This window comes from Megascapheus bottae, chromosome 6 (genome assembly GCF_031878675.1).
Source record: "Megascapheus bottae isolate mThoBot1 chromosome 6, mThoBot2.hap1, whole genome shotgun sequence".
In the NCBI taxonomy this organism is placed as follows: Eukaryota; Metazoa; Chordata; class Mammalia; order Rodentia; family Geomyidae; genus Megascapheus; species Megascapheus bottae.
Genome location: NC_143514.1, coordinates 67188967 through 67204500, shown reverse-complemented (window position 1 = coordinate 67204500; position 15534 = coordinate 67188967). Strand labels below are relative to the sequence as shown.

General features: G+C 42.9%; 1 protein-coding gene across 2 annotated transcripts in view; it reads left to right on the top strand.

Annotated features, from left to right (window-relative positions):
• Nucleotides 1-14153, top strand: part of Gmeb1 (glucocorticoid modulatory element binding protein 1) — a 40693-nt gene extending 26540 nt beyond the window's left edge. For both annotated transcript variants that reach the window (XM_090335435.1, XM_090335434.1), the window contains 3 exons: nt 2753-2890; nt 4652-4774; nt 11845-14153. In XM_090335435.1, coding sequence (XP_090191561.1) covers nt 2753-2890; nt 4652-4774; nt 11845-12545 — 962 coding nt within the window. In that variant the 3' untranslated portion in view covers nt 12546-14153. The remainder of the gene's footprint in view (nt 1-2752; nt 2891-4651; nt 4775-11844) is intronic.
• Nucleotides 14154-15534: the final 1381 nt, after the last annotated feature.

The following is a 15534-nucleotide window of genomic DNA, read 5'->3' as shown; positions in this document are numbered from 1 at the left end:
ATGCCACTGGCACCTGGCTCTAGCTAAGGTTTTTCATTCATGGCTTCCACTCTACCTCTTGAACCATTCCTACAATTTTGACGTTTTGCTGAGCTGTTTTCAAACTGCAGTTCTCAGATCTCAGCCTCCTGAGTAGCTAGGATTATAATATGAGGCAACAGCATCCTGCTTTTTATTTTTACTTGTTTATTAATTTTTAATTTTTATCATTTATGTGGCTTGAACTCAGGGCCTGGGTCCTGTCCCTGAGCTCTTTTGTTCTAGGCTAATGCTCTACCACTCAGCCACAGCTTCACTTCCTGCTTTTGGTTAATTGGAGATAGAAGTCTTGTGGGAGCTGAGCTTGGTGTCTCATACCTGTAATCCTAGCTACTCAGGAGGCTGAGATCTGAGGATCTGTGGTTCCAGGAGTAGCGTGGTAGCCCTGAGCTGAAGAGCTCAGGGACAATACCTAGGCCCAGAGTTCAAGCCCCACTACAGAACAAAAAAAAGTCCCAGGGGGACTTTTCCTCCTGGGCTGGCTTGAACCACGATCCTCAGATCTCAGCCTTCTGAGTAGCTAGGGTTACTGGTGTAAGCCACCAGTACCCGGCACTGTTCTGCTTTATTTTTGTGGAATTAGAGAGCAAACCCTTGTATTTGCTTGTCTATTGCTGTACTACTGAACTATATTCCCAATCCTTACTTATTTGTTTTAGTATTTGTTTTTTTTTGTCAGTCATGGGGCTTGAACTCTGGGCCTGGGTGATGTCCCTGAGCTCCTCAGCTCAAAGCTAGGGCTGTACCACATGAGCCACAGTGCCACTTTCCAGTTTTCTGTTGGTTAGTTGGAAATAAGAGTTTTGCGGACTTTCTGGGGCTGGGAGTTTGGCCTAGTGGTAGAGTGCATGCCTTATATACACAAAGACCCAGGTTCAATTCCTTGGTATCTACATACATAGAAAAAGCCAGAAGTGGGGCTGTGGCTCAAGTGGTAGGGTTCTGGCCGTGAGAAAAAACCCTAGGACAGTGCTCAGGCCCTGACTTCAAGCCTAGGACAGGCAAAAAAATAAAAATAAAAAAATAGTCTCAGCAACTTTCATGCCTGGGTTGACTTTGAACCTTGATCCTCAGATCTCAGCCTCCTGAGTAGCCTGTGCATGAGCCATTGGTGCCTTTCGGTTCTGGCCTTTTCTGTTTTTGTGGTATTGAGGAATGGTACCCAGGGCTTCATGCATGCTAGGCAAGCACTCTACCACTAAGTCACATTCCTGCCCCCCAGTCCTTAATTTAATATCTTTTTTGTTTTGTTTTTTGCCAAACCTGGGGCTTAAAATCAGGGCCTGGGCACTGTTCTTAAGCTTTCTCAAGGTAGTGTTCTACCACTTGAGCCAAAGCACCACTTCTGTTTTTTTCTGTGTATGTAGTACTGAGGAATTGAACCCAGGCCTTTGTGCATGCTAGGCAAGTACTCTACCACTAGGCCACATTCCCAGCCCAATTTAATGGTTTTTTTTTTTTGCCAGTCCTGGGCTTAAGCTCAGAGCCTGTGCACTATCCTTGAGCTTCTTTTGCTCAAGGCTAGAACTCTACCACTTGAGCCTCAGCACCACTTCTGGCTTTTTCTAAGTATGTGGTACCAAGGAATCAAACCCGGGTCTTCGTGCATGCTAGGCAAACACTCTACCACTAGGCCAAACTCCTGGCCCCCAATTTAATGTTTTTATTAAAGGAAGATATCTACTTTTCTAGCTAAAACCATAAAAAAGGAGAATATGACAAATGAAGCAATTATTCAAAGACCCTAAGTGGCGGAAAGGGCAACTAATTAGATAACAACTCTAGGTTGTAGCTACTATTCCAGAAGTTTTCCCAGAAATGTGCCAATAAGAAATTGAATGGTGGGCCGGGAGTTTGGTCTAGTGGTTAAAGTGCTTGCCTAGCATGCATGAAGACCCGGGTTCGATTCCTCGGTACCACATACATAGAAAAAAGCCAGAAGTGGTGCTGAGGCTCAAGTGGTAGAGCTCTAGCCTTGAGAAAGTCCAAGGACAGTGCTCAGGCCCTGAGTTCAAGCCCAGGACTGGCAAAAAAAAAAAAAAAAAAAAAAAAAAAGAAATTGAATGGTGGGGCTGGGAGTTTGGCCTAGTGGTTAAAGTGCTTGCCTAGCATGCATGAAGACCCGGGTTTGATTCCTTGGTACCACATACATAGAAAAAAGCCAGAAGTGGTGCTGAGGCTCAAGTGGTAGAGCTCTAGCCTTGAGAAAGTCCAAGGACAGTGCTCAGGCCCTGAGCTCAAGCCCAGGACTGGCAAAAAAGAAAAAAAAAGAAAAAAGAAATTGAATGGCCCAGGAGTTTGGCCTAGTGATAGAGTGCTTGCCTGGCATGCATGAAGACTCGGGTTCGATTCCTCGGTACCACATACATAGCAAAAAGCCGGAAGTGGTGCTGAGGCTCAAGTGGTAGAGCTCTAGCCTTGAGAAAGTCCAAGGACAGTGCTCAAGCCCTGAGCCCAAGCCCAGGACTGGCCAAAAAAAAAAAAAAAGAAATTGAATGGGGACCAAGACATGAGAAAGGGTATCAATGTTTGTGAAGTAATGCACCTTCTATCTGGTGAATATAATGTAACCCTTCTATTAATTACAATTACAATAAAAATATCTGGAAAAAAAGAAATTGAATTGCAAAAATTTTAATTTAGCATTGTAGAGATGTGCCCAGATATCTTGATCATATCTTTTGTTTATCTTATTTTATCCTTCTCATATCAGAGGACACTTTGATGTTTTGGAAAGGAATAGCTGATGTAGGGCTGATGGAAGAGGTTGTCTGCAATATACAGAAGGAAATAGAGGAGCTTTTAAGAGGAGTTCAGCAGAGGCTAATCCAGGCTCCCTTCCAGGTCACAGGTAAGTTCATTGATTCTAATAATAGATATCATCTATTGAATACTCACAAGTATAGGCAGGTTCTATTAGCCTTGCAACAGTTCTGAAGTACCGATACTATCTCCATTTAACAGGAAAGATAAGGCTCATAAAAGCTAACTCAGTTACTCATAGTTCATAATTTTTTTTTCCAGTCCCAGGGCTTGAACTCAGGGTCTGAGCACTATCCTTGGGCTTTCTCAAGGCTAGAGCTCTACCTCTCGAGCCTCAGCACCACTTCTGGTTTTTTCTATGTATGTGGTACCAAGCACTTGACCTACTACTAGGCCAAACTCCTGGCCCACAGTTCATATTTTTTTTTTCAGTGGTGTGGCTGGAACTTAGTGCCTGGACACTGTCCCTAAGCTTTTTAGCGGAAGGCTAGTTCTCTACCACTTTGAACCACAGCACCACTTCTGGTTTTCTGGTGGTTAATTGGAAAAAAAGAGTCTCACAAACTTTTTTTTTTTTTTTAGCCAGTTCTGGGGCTTGAACTTAGGGCCTGAACACTGTCCTTGGGCTTTCCTAAGTCTAGAGCTCTACCACTTGAGCCACAGCACCATTTCCGGGTTTTTTTTCTATGTATGTGATACCAAGGAATTGAACCTGGGTCTTATGCATGCTTGGCAAGCACTCTACCACTAGGCTAAACTCCTTGTCCTCTGGTGCTTTTTAAAAAATGAATTTACTTTATTATTATAGAGGTGATAAACAGAGGGGATCAGGTAATGAGTATATTTCCTTTCATACAGTGTCTTCTAGTCCATCACTCCCTTCCATTTATTTATTTATTTATTTATTTATTTATTTATTTATTTATTGCCAGTCCTGGGCCTTGAACTCAGGGCCTGAGCACTGTCCTTGGGCTTTTTCCTCAAGGTTAGTGTTCTATCACTTGAGCCACAGCACCACTTCCAGCTTCTTTTCTATGTATGTGGTACCTGAGGAGTTGAACCTGGGTCTTCGTGAATGCTAGGCAAACACTGTACCACTGGGCCAAACTCCCAGCCTCCCTCACTCCCATTTATATAGTTCACTTTCCTCAATGTCCAGTGAAGTACACTGCTATACTTTTTTGCCCTTTTCCCTCAAATTCTGAACCCTCCCCTCACCCTCCTGAAGATACACACTTGACTACATCATACATAAAGAAATTAAGTCAGAATCATCAAAAATAAATAAAAAGAAAGAAATCTCTTCCTTCCATATCTTAGAATTTGTTTCAATATATATTATTTCATATATAGATGAAGAGACACATAGTTCATGATATTTCTAACCTTCGTCTTCTATTTTTCAGTGAATATTATTGGTTCCATTTGTTCCAGATGAGAAAACTCAAGAGTGAAGTGATTTACCAAGGATCACAAATAGCATAGCAAAATTAGTATGAAATTGTGTGTTCAATCTTCAGGAAAAATAGGTAGCAAGACTGAGATTCAAGCTTGGTTTCAAATGGGTGCTAGTGGCTCACACCTATAATTCTAGATATTCAGGAGGATGAAATCTGAGGATTGAAATTAAAAGGCTAGGCAGGAAAGTTTGTGAGATTCTTATCTCCATTTAAGCAGCAAGAAGCCAAAGTAGAACATTAGCCTTGAATAAAATAGCTCAGTGTACAGGTTCTGAGTTCAAGGCCAAGGACTGGCACCAAAAAAAGGGGCAGGGGGCAGTGTTGTTTCAGATTTATAAACAGAACATTTCTATTTTAACTCAACTGGCATGCATTTTTGTTTTATATAGATGCTGCTGTTCTCAACAATGTGGCACATACATTTGGTCTAATGGATACAGTCAAAAAGGTTCTGGACAACCGAAGGAACCAAATAGAGCAGGGAGAAGAACAGTTTCTCTATACTCTGACAGGTGTGTATAACTTTTCTGTTTATAGGAGCTATTCTAATATCCATGAGCTTTGCTGTTTACTTGTCAACTTTTTTTTTTTTTTTTTTGCTAGTCCTGGGCTTGAGCCTGAGCACTGTCCTTGGGCGTTTTCAAGGCTAGAGCTCTACCACTTGAGCCTCAGCACCACTTCCGGCTTTTTTCTATGTATGTGGTACCGAGGAATCGAACCCGGGTCTTCATGCATGCTGGGCAAGCACTCTACCACTAGGTCAAACTCCCGGCCCTACTTGTCAACTTTTGTTAGGACATTTTTTGTTGTTCTTAATTCAAATGATGTCAGATTTTACTTTTTTTTTTTTTTTTTCTGGTACTGGGGCTTGAAATCAGGGTCTGTGTTTTGTTAGGTGTTATCCCTTAGCTTTTCTACACAAGGCTGGTCCTCTACCACTTGAGCCACAGTTTCACTCCTGGCTTTTTGGTGATTAATTGGAGATAAGAGGCACATATACTCCTTCCTTGGCTGACTTAGAACCAAGATATTTAGATCTCAGCCTTATGTGTGGTTGGGATACACCTAGGTTTACGTCCCAGCTTATTTTTGATGGTTAGTTGGAGATAAGAGTTTTGTGGACTTTCCTACCTAGACTTGCTTTGAATCAGGATCCTTATATTTTAGCTTTCTGAGTGGCAAGGATCACACATGTGTATCACTAGCATTCTGCTCAAATTTCATGTTTTGAAAGAAAAATAGCCTCACATGAAGTAGAGTGGTAGGTAATATGGGCGATGTATAGCAAAAAAAAGAAGCTAATGGGCTGGAAATGTGGCTTAGTGGTAGAGTGCTTGCCTAGCATGCATGAAGCCTTGGTTTCAATTCTGCAGTACCACATAAACAGAAAAAGCTGGAAGTGGTGCTGTTGTTCAAGTGGTAGAGCACAGAGAGGCTCAGGGACAGAGCCCAGGCCCTGAGTTCAAGCCCCAAAACTGGCCAAAAAAAAGAAGCTAGTATTGCTATTTTTTCTTCTCTGTCTTTTTTAGGATTAATACATTACATTATTCAGTAATAATGTTAGTACAATATGCAAATTAGTTTTTGTTTTTATTTTATTTATTTTGGATAGTCCTGAGGCTTGAACTCTGGGCCTGAGCTCTCTCCTTGGGCTTCTTCTTTTTTTTGGGGGGGTAGGGATCATGGGGCTTGAACTCTGGCCTGGGTGCTGTCCCTGAGCTCTTCAACTCAAGGCTACCACCCTACTCTTGAGCCATATCCCTATTTCCCATTTTCTAGTGATTAATTGGAGATAAGAGTCTCATAGTATTTTTATTACCCGACCTGGCTTTGAACCTTGATCCTCAGATCTTAGCCTGCTGAGTAGCTAGGATTACAGGTGTGAATCACCTCACCCAGCTGTCCTTGGGCTTCTTCTTTTGCCAGTCCTGGGCTTGAGCTCAGGGCCTGAGCACTGTCCTTGGACTTTCTCAAGAGCTCTACCACTTGAGCCTCAACACCACTCCCAGCTTTTTTTTTTCTCCTATGTATATGGTACCAAGAAACTGAACCCAGGCCTTCATACTTGCTAGGCAAACCCTCTACCACTAGCCCAAACTCCCTTTCTTTGGGCTTCTTAAGGCTAGCTCTCTACCACTTGAGCTACAGCACCATTTCTGACTTTTTTTTTCTGTGTATTTGGTACCCAGGAATCAAACTAAGGGCTTCATGTGTGCTAGGCAAGTATTCTACCACTAGATCACACTCCTGGCTGAGTTTTTGTTTTTATTAATTAAGTAATTAATTTTTATTTTATATTATTTTTTGCCAATCCTGGGGCTTGAACTCAGGGCCTCAGCACTGTCCTTGGACACTTTTTGCTCAAGGCTAGCACTCTGCCACCTGAGCTAATGCGCCACTTCTAGCTTTTTGTGTATATGTGGTGCCAAAGAATGGAACCCAGGGTTTCATGCATGCTAGGCAGGTATTCTACCACTAGGCTACTCTCCCGGCCCTTAATTAATTAATTTTATTGTTATTTTTTGTGGGTCATGGGGCTTGAACTCTGGGCCTGGGCACTGTCCCTGAGCTCTTCAGCTCAAGGCTACTGTCCTACCCCTGAGCCACAGCCCCACTTCCAGTTTTCTAGTGATTAATTAGAGATAAGAGTCTCATATTCTTTAGTGCTCAGGCTGGCTTTGAACTGCTAGGATTACAGGCATTAGCCACCGTGCCTGGCCCCTTAATTTATTTTTAAATAAGGTTCACTAACAGGATACTATGTCTTTGGTAAGGAGATTATTTTGTTATTGCTATTATTAATATTATTAGCATATATTAGCCATACACAGGGATTTCATTATGATATTTCTATGCATGTTTACTATGTATTCCAATCAATCTCATCCCTCTATATTGTTCTCTTCAAATTCTGCCTTCCTAAAACAAGTTCAACAGATGTCATTGTTCTATTTTCATGTATGCAAATAATCTATTTCAGTTATATTCATTGTCCTTGTTAGCTTATTTCCCTGCTGATTGTTCATATACCTAAAAGACCCTCTTTCTCATCCCTAGATGATACAAATTAGTCTTTGTCATTTATACAATTTTTGTTGTTGTTTTGAGCTCTTCCAGGGGCTTGAACTCAGGGCCTTAGTGCCTAAACTTTTTGCTCAAGGCTAGTGCTCTACCACTTGAGAAACAGCTCCACTTCCGATTTTTTATTTTTTTTATTATTTTATTTTTTTTGCCAGTCTTGGGCTTGAGCTCAGGGCCTGAGCACTGTCCTTGGACTTTCTCAAGGTTAGAGCTCTACCACTTGAGCCTTAGCATCACTTCCAGCTTTTTTCTATGTATGTGGTACCGAGGAATCGAACCGGGGTCTTCGTGCATGCTAGGCAAGCACTCTATCACTAGGCCAAACTCCCGGCCCCACTTCCAATTTTTTAATTGGAAGTAAAAGTCTCATGGACTTTTTTGTCAAGCTGGCTTCAAACTCTAATACTCAGATTTCAGCCTCCTACGTAGCTAGAATTGCAGATGTGAGCCACCGATGCCCAACTTATATAGTTTTTTAAATTACCTTGTATTAATTATACAGGAGGAATGTGTTCATTGTTACATCTGTACACATCTTTATTCCTTTGTTTATGCCTTTCTGGGTATTGGGGCTTGTATTCAGGGACCTTTGCCCTTTCTCATTTTCCCCCCCAAGTCTTAAGAGATTGAACTTAGGGCCTTGGCATTATTCTTGGACACTTTTTGCTCAAGGCTAGAGCTCTGCCAATTGAGCCACAGCATCACTTCCGACTTTTTTCCTGTGTATGTGGTACTAAGGAAGCAAGCCTAGGGCTTCTAGCATGCTAGGCAAGCGCTCTTCCACTAGACTATACTCCCGGCCCCCTGCTCAGCTTTTTTGCTCAAAGCTAATACTCTACCAAATGAAACATACTTCCAGTTTTTTGCTAGTTAATTGGAGATAAAAGTCTCTTATATTTGCATGTGTGAGCTGGCTTTGAACTAAGATTTTCAAATCTCAGCCTTCTTAGTAGCTAGGGTTATGGGTATGAGCCATTGGCCCCTGTCCTATCTATTCCACCCCCTTTTGACCTTGCAGAGTCATAAAGAGGGTAAATGTTTTGTCTGACATCATATCACCTTTAACAGGAAACCCTGAAAATAAGACAACTCTCATATTACTCCTAATCTGGTCTGAGCTTGAAATTTTTTTCTTTTGTTTTGTTTTCTTTTGGTCCATCATGGGACTTGAACTCTGGGCCTGGGCACTATCCCTGAGCTCTTCAGCTCAAGGCCAGCGCTCTACCACATTGAACCATGGCACCACTTTCAATTTTCTATCAGTTAATTAGAGATATGAGTCTCGTGACTTTTGTGCCCAGGCTGGCTTTGAACCTCAATCCTCAGATCTCAGCCTCCTGAGTAGCTAGGATTAAGGCAAGAGCCACCACTGTGGCTTGGAACTTCTTTCTTCCTTTCTTCCTCCCTTCTTCCCTTCCCTCCCGTCCCCTGCCCTCCCCTCCCTTTCTCTTCCCTGCCTTTTGTTTTTCTTTCTTTTTTTTTTTTGGTGTGCTGGTCCTAAGGTTTGAATGCAGGGCCTGGGCACTGTCCTGAGCTTTTAGCTTAAGGCGTGCACTCTACTACTTAAGCCACCGGTCCACTGGTAGTTTGTTGGAGATAACAGTTTCATATCCTGACTGGCTTCAAACCACAGCCCTTAGATCTGTGAAGCTATGATTATTGGTGTAAGCCACCAACTCTCAACTCATTTTGAAAGTTGTGTTTTTCTTTTTCTTTTGGGTTCTGGGGCTTAAACTCAGGATTCTCTCTCTGAGCTACTTAGACTCAAGACCTGAGCACTGTCCTTGGGTTTTTCCTCAAGGCTAAAGCTCTACCACTTGAGCCATAGCACCACTTCTGGCTTTTTTCTATGTATGTAGTACTGAGGAATTGAACCTGGGTCTTCGTGCATGCTAGGCAAGCACTCTACCACTAGGCCAAACTCCCAGCCTGGACTCTGAGCTTCTTTAAGCCCAAGGCTAGTACTCTACTACTTGATCCACATCTCCACTTCCAGTTTTTTCTGTTTATGTCGTGATGAGGAATCAAACCCAGGGCTTTGTGCATGCTAGGCAAGTATTCTAACACTAGTCAGATTCCCAGCTCACAGTCCTGAGTCTTGAACTCAAGGCCTGAGCACCGTCCTTGGGCTTTCTCGAGGCTGGAGCTCTACCACTTGAACCACAGTACCATGTCCAGCTTTTTTTGTTTGTTTTGTTTTGTTTTGTTTTTGTTTACCAGTCCTGGGGCATGAACTCAGAGTCTGGGCACTGTCATTGGACACATTTTGCTCAAGGCTAGCACTCCGCCACTTGAGCCACAGTGCCACTTCCGGCTTTTTCTGTGTATACTGAGGAATCGAACCCAGAGCTTTATGCATGCTAGGCTAGCACTCTACCACTAGGCTACACTCCTGGTCCCACTTCTACTTTTTTTTTAATGTATGTGGCACTGAGGAATCAAATGTAGGTCTTCGTGCATTCTAGGTAAGCACTCTACACTAGGCCAAATTCCCAGCCCCTTGGTATTGAATTTTTAATTTTTTTTCTTTTTTCTTTGTCTCATCACTCAAATTCTTTTTGTATTACTTTTTTATTTTATATTTTTGCAGTATTGGAGTCTGAATGAAGAGCCTTGAGCTTGTTAAGCTGGGGCTCTATAGTTTAGCCACATGTCCAGCCATGCTTTTTATTGATTGATTTGAAGATGGAATCTAGCAAACTTTTCTGCCAAAACTAGCCTCAAACCTGATCCCCATTAATTAAGTAGCAAGGATTATAGACTTGAAGTATCATTGCCTAGCAAAATTACTCTTTTTTTCTACTTCTTTTTTTTTTTTTTTTTTTTTTTTGTCAGTCGTGGAGCTTATACTCAGGGTCTGGGTGCTGTCCCTGACCTTTTGCACTCAAGGATAGCACTCTACTACTTTGAGCTACAGCCTACTTCTGATTTTCTGGTGGTTACTTGGAGATAAGAATGTCATAGATTGGGCCTGGAGTTTGGCCTAGTGGTTAAAGTGCTTGCCTAGCATGCATGAAGACCCGGGTTCGATTCCATGGTACCACATACATAGAAAAAAGCCGGAAGTGGTGCTGAGGCTCAAGTGGTAGAGCTCTAGCCTTGAGAAAGTCCAAGGACAGTGCTCAAGCCCTGAGCTCAAGCCCAGGACTGGCAAAAAAAAAAAAAAAAAAAAAAAAACTCAGAAAAAAAAAAAGAATCTCATGGATTTTCCTGCCCCTAATGGCTTTAAACCACGATTCTCAAATCTCTACCTCCTGAATAGCTAGGATTACAGGCATGAGCCACCAGTGCCTTACAACAAAATTACTTTTCATTTTTTTTCTTTTTACTCCAAGGAAAAAGTTGATGTTCCATATTATAAGAGGCAAGGAAAACCAAACTACAGAAACTGCACAGACTGCTTCTATGACTAGATTAAGTTGTTTATATGGTCTCTCACATACATTGAGCAATTAGTCCTTTAATGGACATGAAGTGGGTGTTTCTATAATTCTCTACCTGGAGTTCATGTCAGATCCCGCAGCTAAGAGGGGTTACTCTGACAGAAGTCTACTCCATTTTAGCTGCTCATCAGATTATAATTTGTACTTCTGGTCAGCTTGTTCAAAATTGAGCCTTGTAATCCTAGCTACTCAGGAGGCTGAGATCTGAGGATCATGGTTCAAAGCCAGCCGGGGCACAAAAGGACCTGAGACTCTTATCTCCAATTAACCTCTAGAAAATGGGAAGTGGGGCTTCGCTCAAGGGTAGGGTGGTAGCCTTAAGCTGAAGAGCTCAGAGACAGCACCCAGGCATAGTTCTAGCCCCATAACTCCCCCCCACACACATACACAAAATAAAATCAGAGTCTCTTGGGTTTGTCTGCTGGGGTGACTTCAAATGGGGAACCTCAGTACTCAGTTTCCTGAATAGTTAGGATTTTAGGGGTGAGCCACCACATGGACTGGCTCATTTGGATATTTATATCCTAAACCAAAAGCCAATAAAATTATTAGTTCAGGGAGTCCATCATGGAAAGCAGTTGAGGAACATACACAGTGGAATATAATTCCTGGGGGGGAGTTGAAAAATTACTCAGTCTAGTCATCTTACAAACAATGAGTGACTTTCCTGGGCGACATAGTGTCAATACCAGGACTAGTGTAGGGACTGTAGGTCACACATATAATCCTAGCTACTCAGGACAGGAGGCTAAGATTTGAGGATAGCACTTTGAAGCCAGGCCATGCAAGAAAGTCCTCAAGACTCTTACCTCCATCTAACCACCAAAAAGCTGGAAGTGGAGCTATGGCTCAAGTGATAGAGTGCTAGGCTTGAGCAAAACTCAGGGACAGTGCCTAGACACACACACACACACACACACACACACGCACACGCACACGCACACGCACGCACGCACGCACGCATCAAACAAAATAAAACAGGACCAGACTTTAGTTTAATGTTCCCACAATCCACTTCTCTTACCATAAAGGTCTCTTTTATTCCCTCCCCCCCATAGACTTGGAGCGCCAGTTGGAAGAACAAAAGAAGCAAGCTCAGGATCCCAGGCTAAAATCGCAGACGGTTCAAAATGTGGTACTGATGCCTGTGAGCACTCCTAAGCCTCCAAAAAGGCCCCGGCTCCAGCGGCCAGCCTCTACTACCGTCCTGAGCCCTTCACCTCCTGTCCAACAGCCTCAGTTCACAGTCATCTCACCTATCACCATTACCCCAGTGGGTCAGTCATTTTCCATGGGCAATATTCCAGTGGCCACTCTCAGCCAGGGCTCTAGTCCTGTGACTGTCCACACACTGCCTTCTGGCCCTCAGCTCTTCCGCTATGCCACAGTGGTTTCCTCTGCTAAGAGCAGCTCGCCAGACACAGTGACCATCCACCCTTCATCTAGTTTGGCATTACTAAGTTCCACCACCATGCAGGATGGGAGTACCCTGGGCAATATGGCCACTATGGTGAGCCCTGTGGAGCTTGTGGCCATGGAGTCTGGCCTGACCTCAGCAATTCAGGCTGTTGAAAGCACCTCAGAGGATGGGCAGACCATCATTGAAATTGACCCAGCCCCAGATCCTGAGGCTGAAGATACTGAGAGCAAAGCAGTCATCTTGGAGACAGAGCTGAGGACTGAGGAGAAAGTGGTAGCTGAGATGGAAGAACACCAGCATCAAGTCCACAATGTAGAGATTGTGGTCTTGGAGGATTAACCTGGGAATTTTGGGGCCGGGAGATATGTTTTGGTTTGCAATTTTAATTATTTTTTTTATCATTGTCCTCATTTCCACATAGGATTGTTTTTAAAACAAAACAAAACAAAAATCTCATTGTTACAACTGAAAATGTTGGGTTCCTCCTACCCCCTCATTAAAAAATGGACACAATAAGCTACCCTTCCAGAAGTTGATAGGGTCACTCAGTGTCCTAATCATTCTACCCCAAAACAGTTATTTTGTTCAGAGAATGGGTCAAAATAACCAGGAACCCTTTCCAGGCTAGTCTGTCTGTGTATGCATGTATAGTTTATTCTTGCAAAGATGCACTGACTAAACCCTGGAACACAGATCTGACATTAGAAGGCAGCTCGCTTGCTTGCATGTGGATGCAGAAGTATATTTTCTTTTGTGTCCTGGAAAGGGCTTCAGAAGCCAGTGCAAACTCTGAAACAAAGAAGTTGAATTCTGCTTGGAGGGGAAGATGGTATGTCAGCTGCAGCTTAAGAGGGAAATGCTTTAGTGAGGATAGACAGGGGAATGATTTTTCTTCCAGAGGTGCAATTGATGCCTCTTGGGATCTCTGAGAGTTGCTACCACATGTGCCATTTTGAGAAGAAGCCAGTAGTAAGTAGAGGGTCCATCTTCACTACTGCCAAATGGCAGTAGTGGCCTTTGGCTTTGTAGAAATAGAAATCAAAGAAAGCCACAGCTATATCTTAAGATTTGACGTGATAGTCCCACATTGTCAAAGCACTTGCTCTCAACCTAAGATCAGTCTTTTCATCTGAAAATTGTGTGATATGAATCCCCCTGCTTCTGTGATGGTGGCTGCAGAGGCTATGGGGCTCTAAGGCCATTTTTATTGCATGACTCCAGGAGCAGAGGAGTTTCTCCTTGATATTAGCTGCCATCTTTGATAGGGCCTTTTTTGGTTTTGCTTTTGTTTTTTGGCTTTGGAGCCAAAAGCAGCCACTTATTTGGTGCTTCCTCTTCTCTCCTCCATCTCTCAACTCTCAATAGCATCTGTTGCCTGGATCCCACACTCTTCAGCTTTTTGGCTGATTGGGAGAACAGTGACAGGTACTGCTTGCCTTCCTCCCCTTTTAGATTCATTTATGCCATTTATACCACAGATGTTTTTGTGAGATACTGAGCTCATAAAAAGCTTTAGGCTTGGCAGAGAAGACTGGCAACACCCCCAGCCTTTCCCAAGGCACTGACTAGATGTCTCCTCCTGAGTGAGCTGGACTCCCTGGGAAAGAAACATTGTCTGTGACATTATACTATAGGAAATGTACTGAGAATGTCAATAATAATGTCTTGGGGAAAGGGTTATACTTTTTGTTTTCTACATGTTGATTGTAAATTTGGAACTGGGCCATTTTCCATGCTGTGATTCCTTCTCTTTGACCCTCCTTATGTTTGGGGCAAGAGTGGACCCTGGTTTTTATTTCTTTGATTGCATTGTTTACTGCATTAGGAAAAAATATAGGGAAACAACAGACAACTTAAAGGAAAAATAGGTTTAAAAAAAAAAGAAAGCACATATCTATTGAGTGGGAGGATTTTTTTTTTAATTAAAAGCAAAATCTTGACCTGTTATCTTTTTTTTTTTTTTAAAGAGTACACTTACCTGTAGCAGTGTTTCTCCCAATAGACATTAGAAACTGTCAAGTAAGCTTGATGCTTTGGCTCACACCTACAGTCCTAGCTACCCTGAGACTGAGACTTGAGGATGGTGTTTCAAAGCCAGCATGGCCAGAAAAGTCCACATGAGACGCTTATCTCTAACCACTCAAAAACTGGAAGTGGCGCTGTGGCTCAAATAGTAGAACACTAGCCTTGAGCAGGAAGAGCTCAGGGACAGTGCCTAGGCCCTGAGTTCAAGCCCCATAACCAACCAAAAACAAATAAAAAACTATATTTTAAAATGAGTGTGGTAGGGGCCAGGAGTTTGGCCTAGTGGTAGAGTGCTTGCCTAGCATGCATGAAGACCCAGGTTTGATTCCTCGGTACCACATACGTAGCAAAAAGCCAGAAGTGATGCTGTGGCTCAAGTGGTAGAGCCCTAGCCTTGAGAAAATCTGGGGACAGTGCTCAGGCCCTGAGCTCAAGCCCAGGACTGGCCAAAATAAATAAATAAATAAATAAATGAGTGTGGTAGTTCACTCCTGCAATTTCAGTACTTGAGAGGCTGGGACAGGGAGACTGAAAGTTTGAAGCCAGCCTGAATACATAGACCTTATATTAAATATACATACATGTACATATAGGTATAGATATAGATATATAGTATTTAATCAGGCACCAAACTGGGCACAGTGTCTCATGGCTGTAATCTGAACTACTCAGGAGGGTGAGATATGAGGATCACTGTTCAAAGCCAGCCCGAGGCACTAAAGTCTGGGAGACTCCTCTCCAGTTAACCATCAGAAAACTGGAAGGGCACTGTGGCTCAAATGATAGGGTGGTGACCTTGAGCTGAAGAGGTCAGGAACAACACCCAGGCCCAGAGTTCAAGGCCTATGACTGACCAAAAAGAAAAATCAGGTACCAGTGGCTCAAGCCTATACTCCTACTACTCAGAAGGCTAAGATCTAAGGGTTGTGCTTCAACCCCAGCCCAGACAGACAGCGTATAGTTAATCAGAAAGAAAAAAAAAAAAGGATGGACCAAGTACCATCTAGCTACTTAGGAGTCTAACAACTGAGGAGTGTGACAATTGAGGGTTGCAGTTCAAAACTAGCCCAGGCAGGAAAGTCCATGAGACATTTTTTTTTTTTTTTGCTTTTCCTAGGGTTTGAACTCAGGACTTGGTTCTGTCCCTAAGTATCTCTATGCTCAAGGCTAGTGCACTACTCCTTGAGCCAGAGCATCATTTCTGGCTTTTTCTGAGTAGTTTAGTAGAGATAGGCATCACACAAACTATTCTGCCTGAGCTCCCTTGGAACTGCAATCATCAGATCTCAGCCTCCCAAATAGC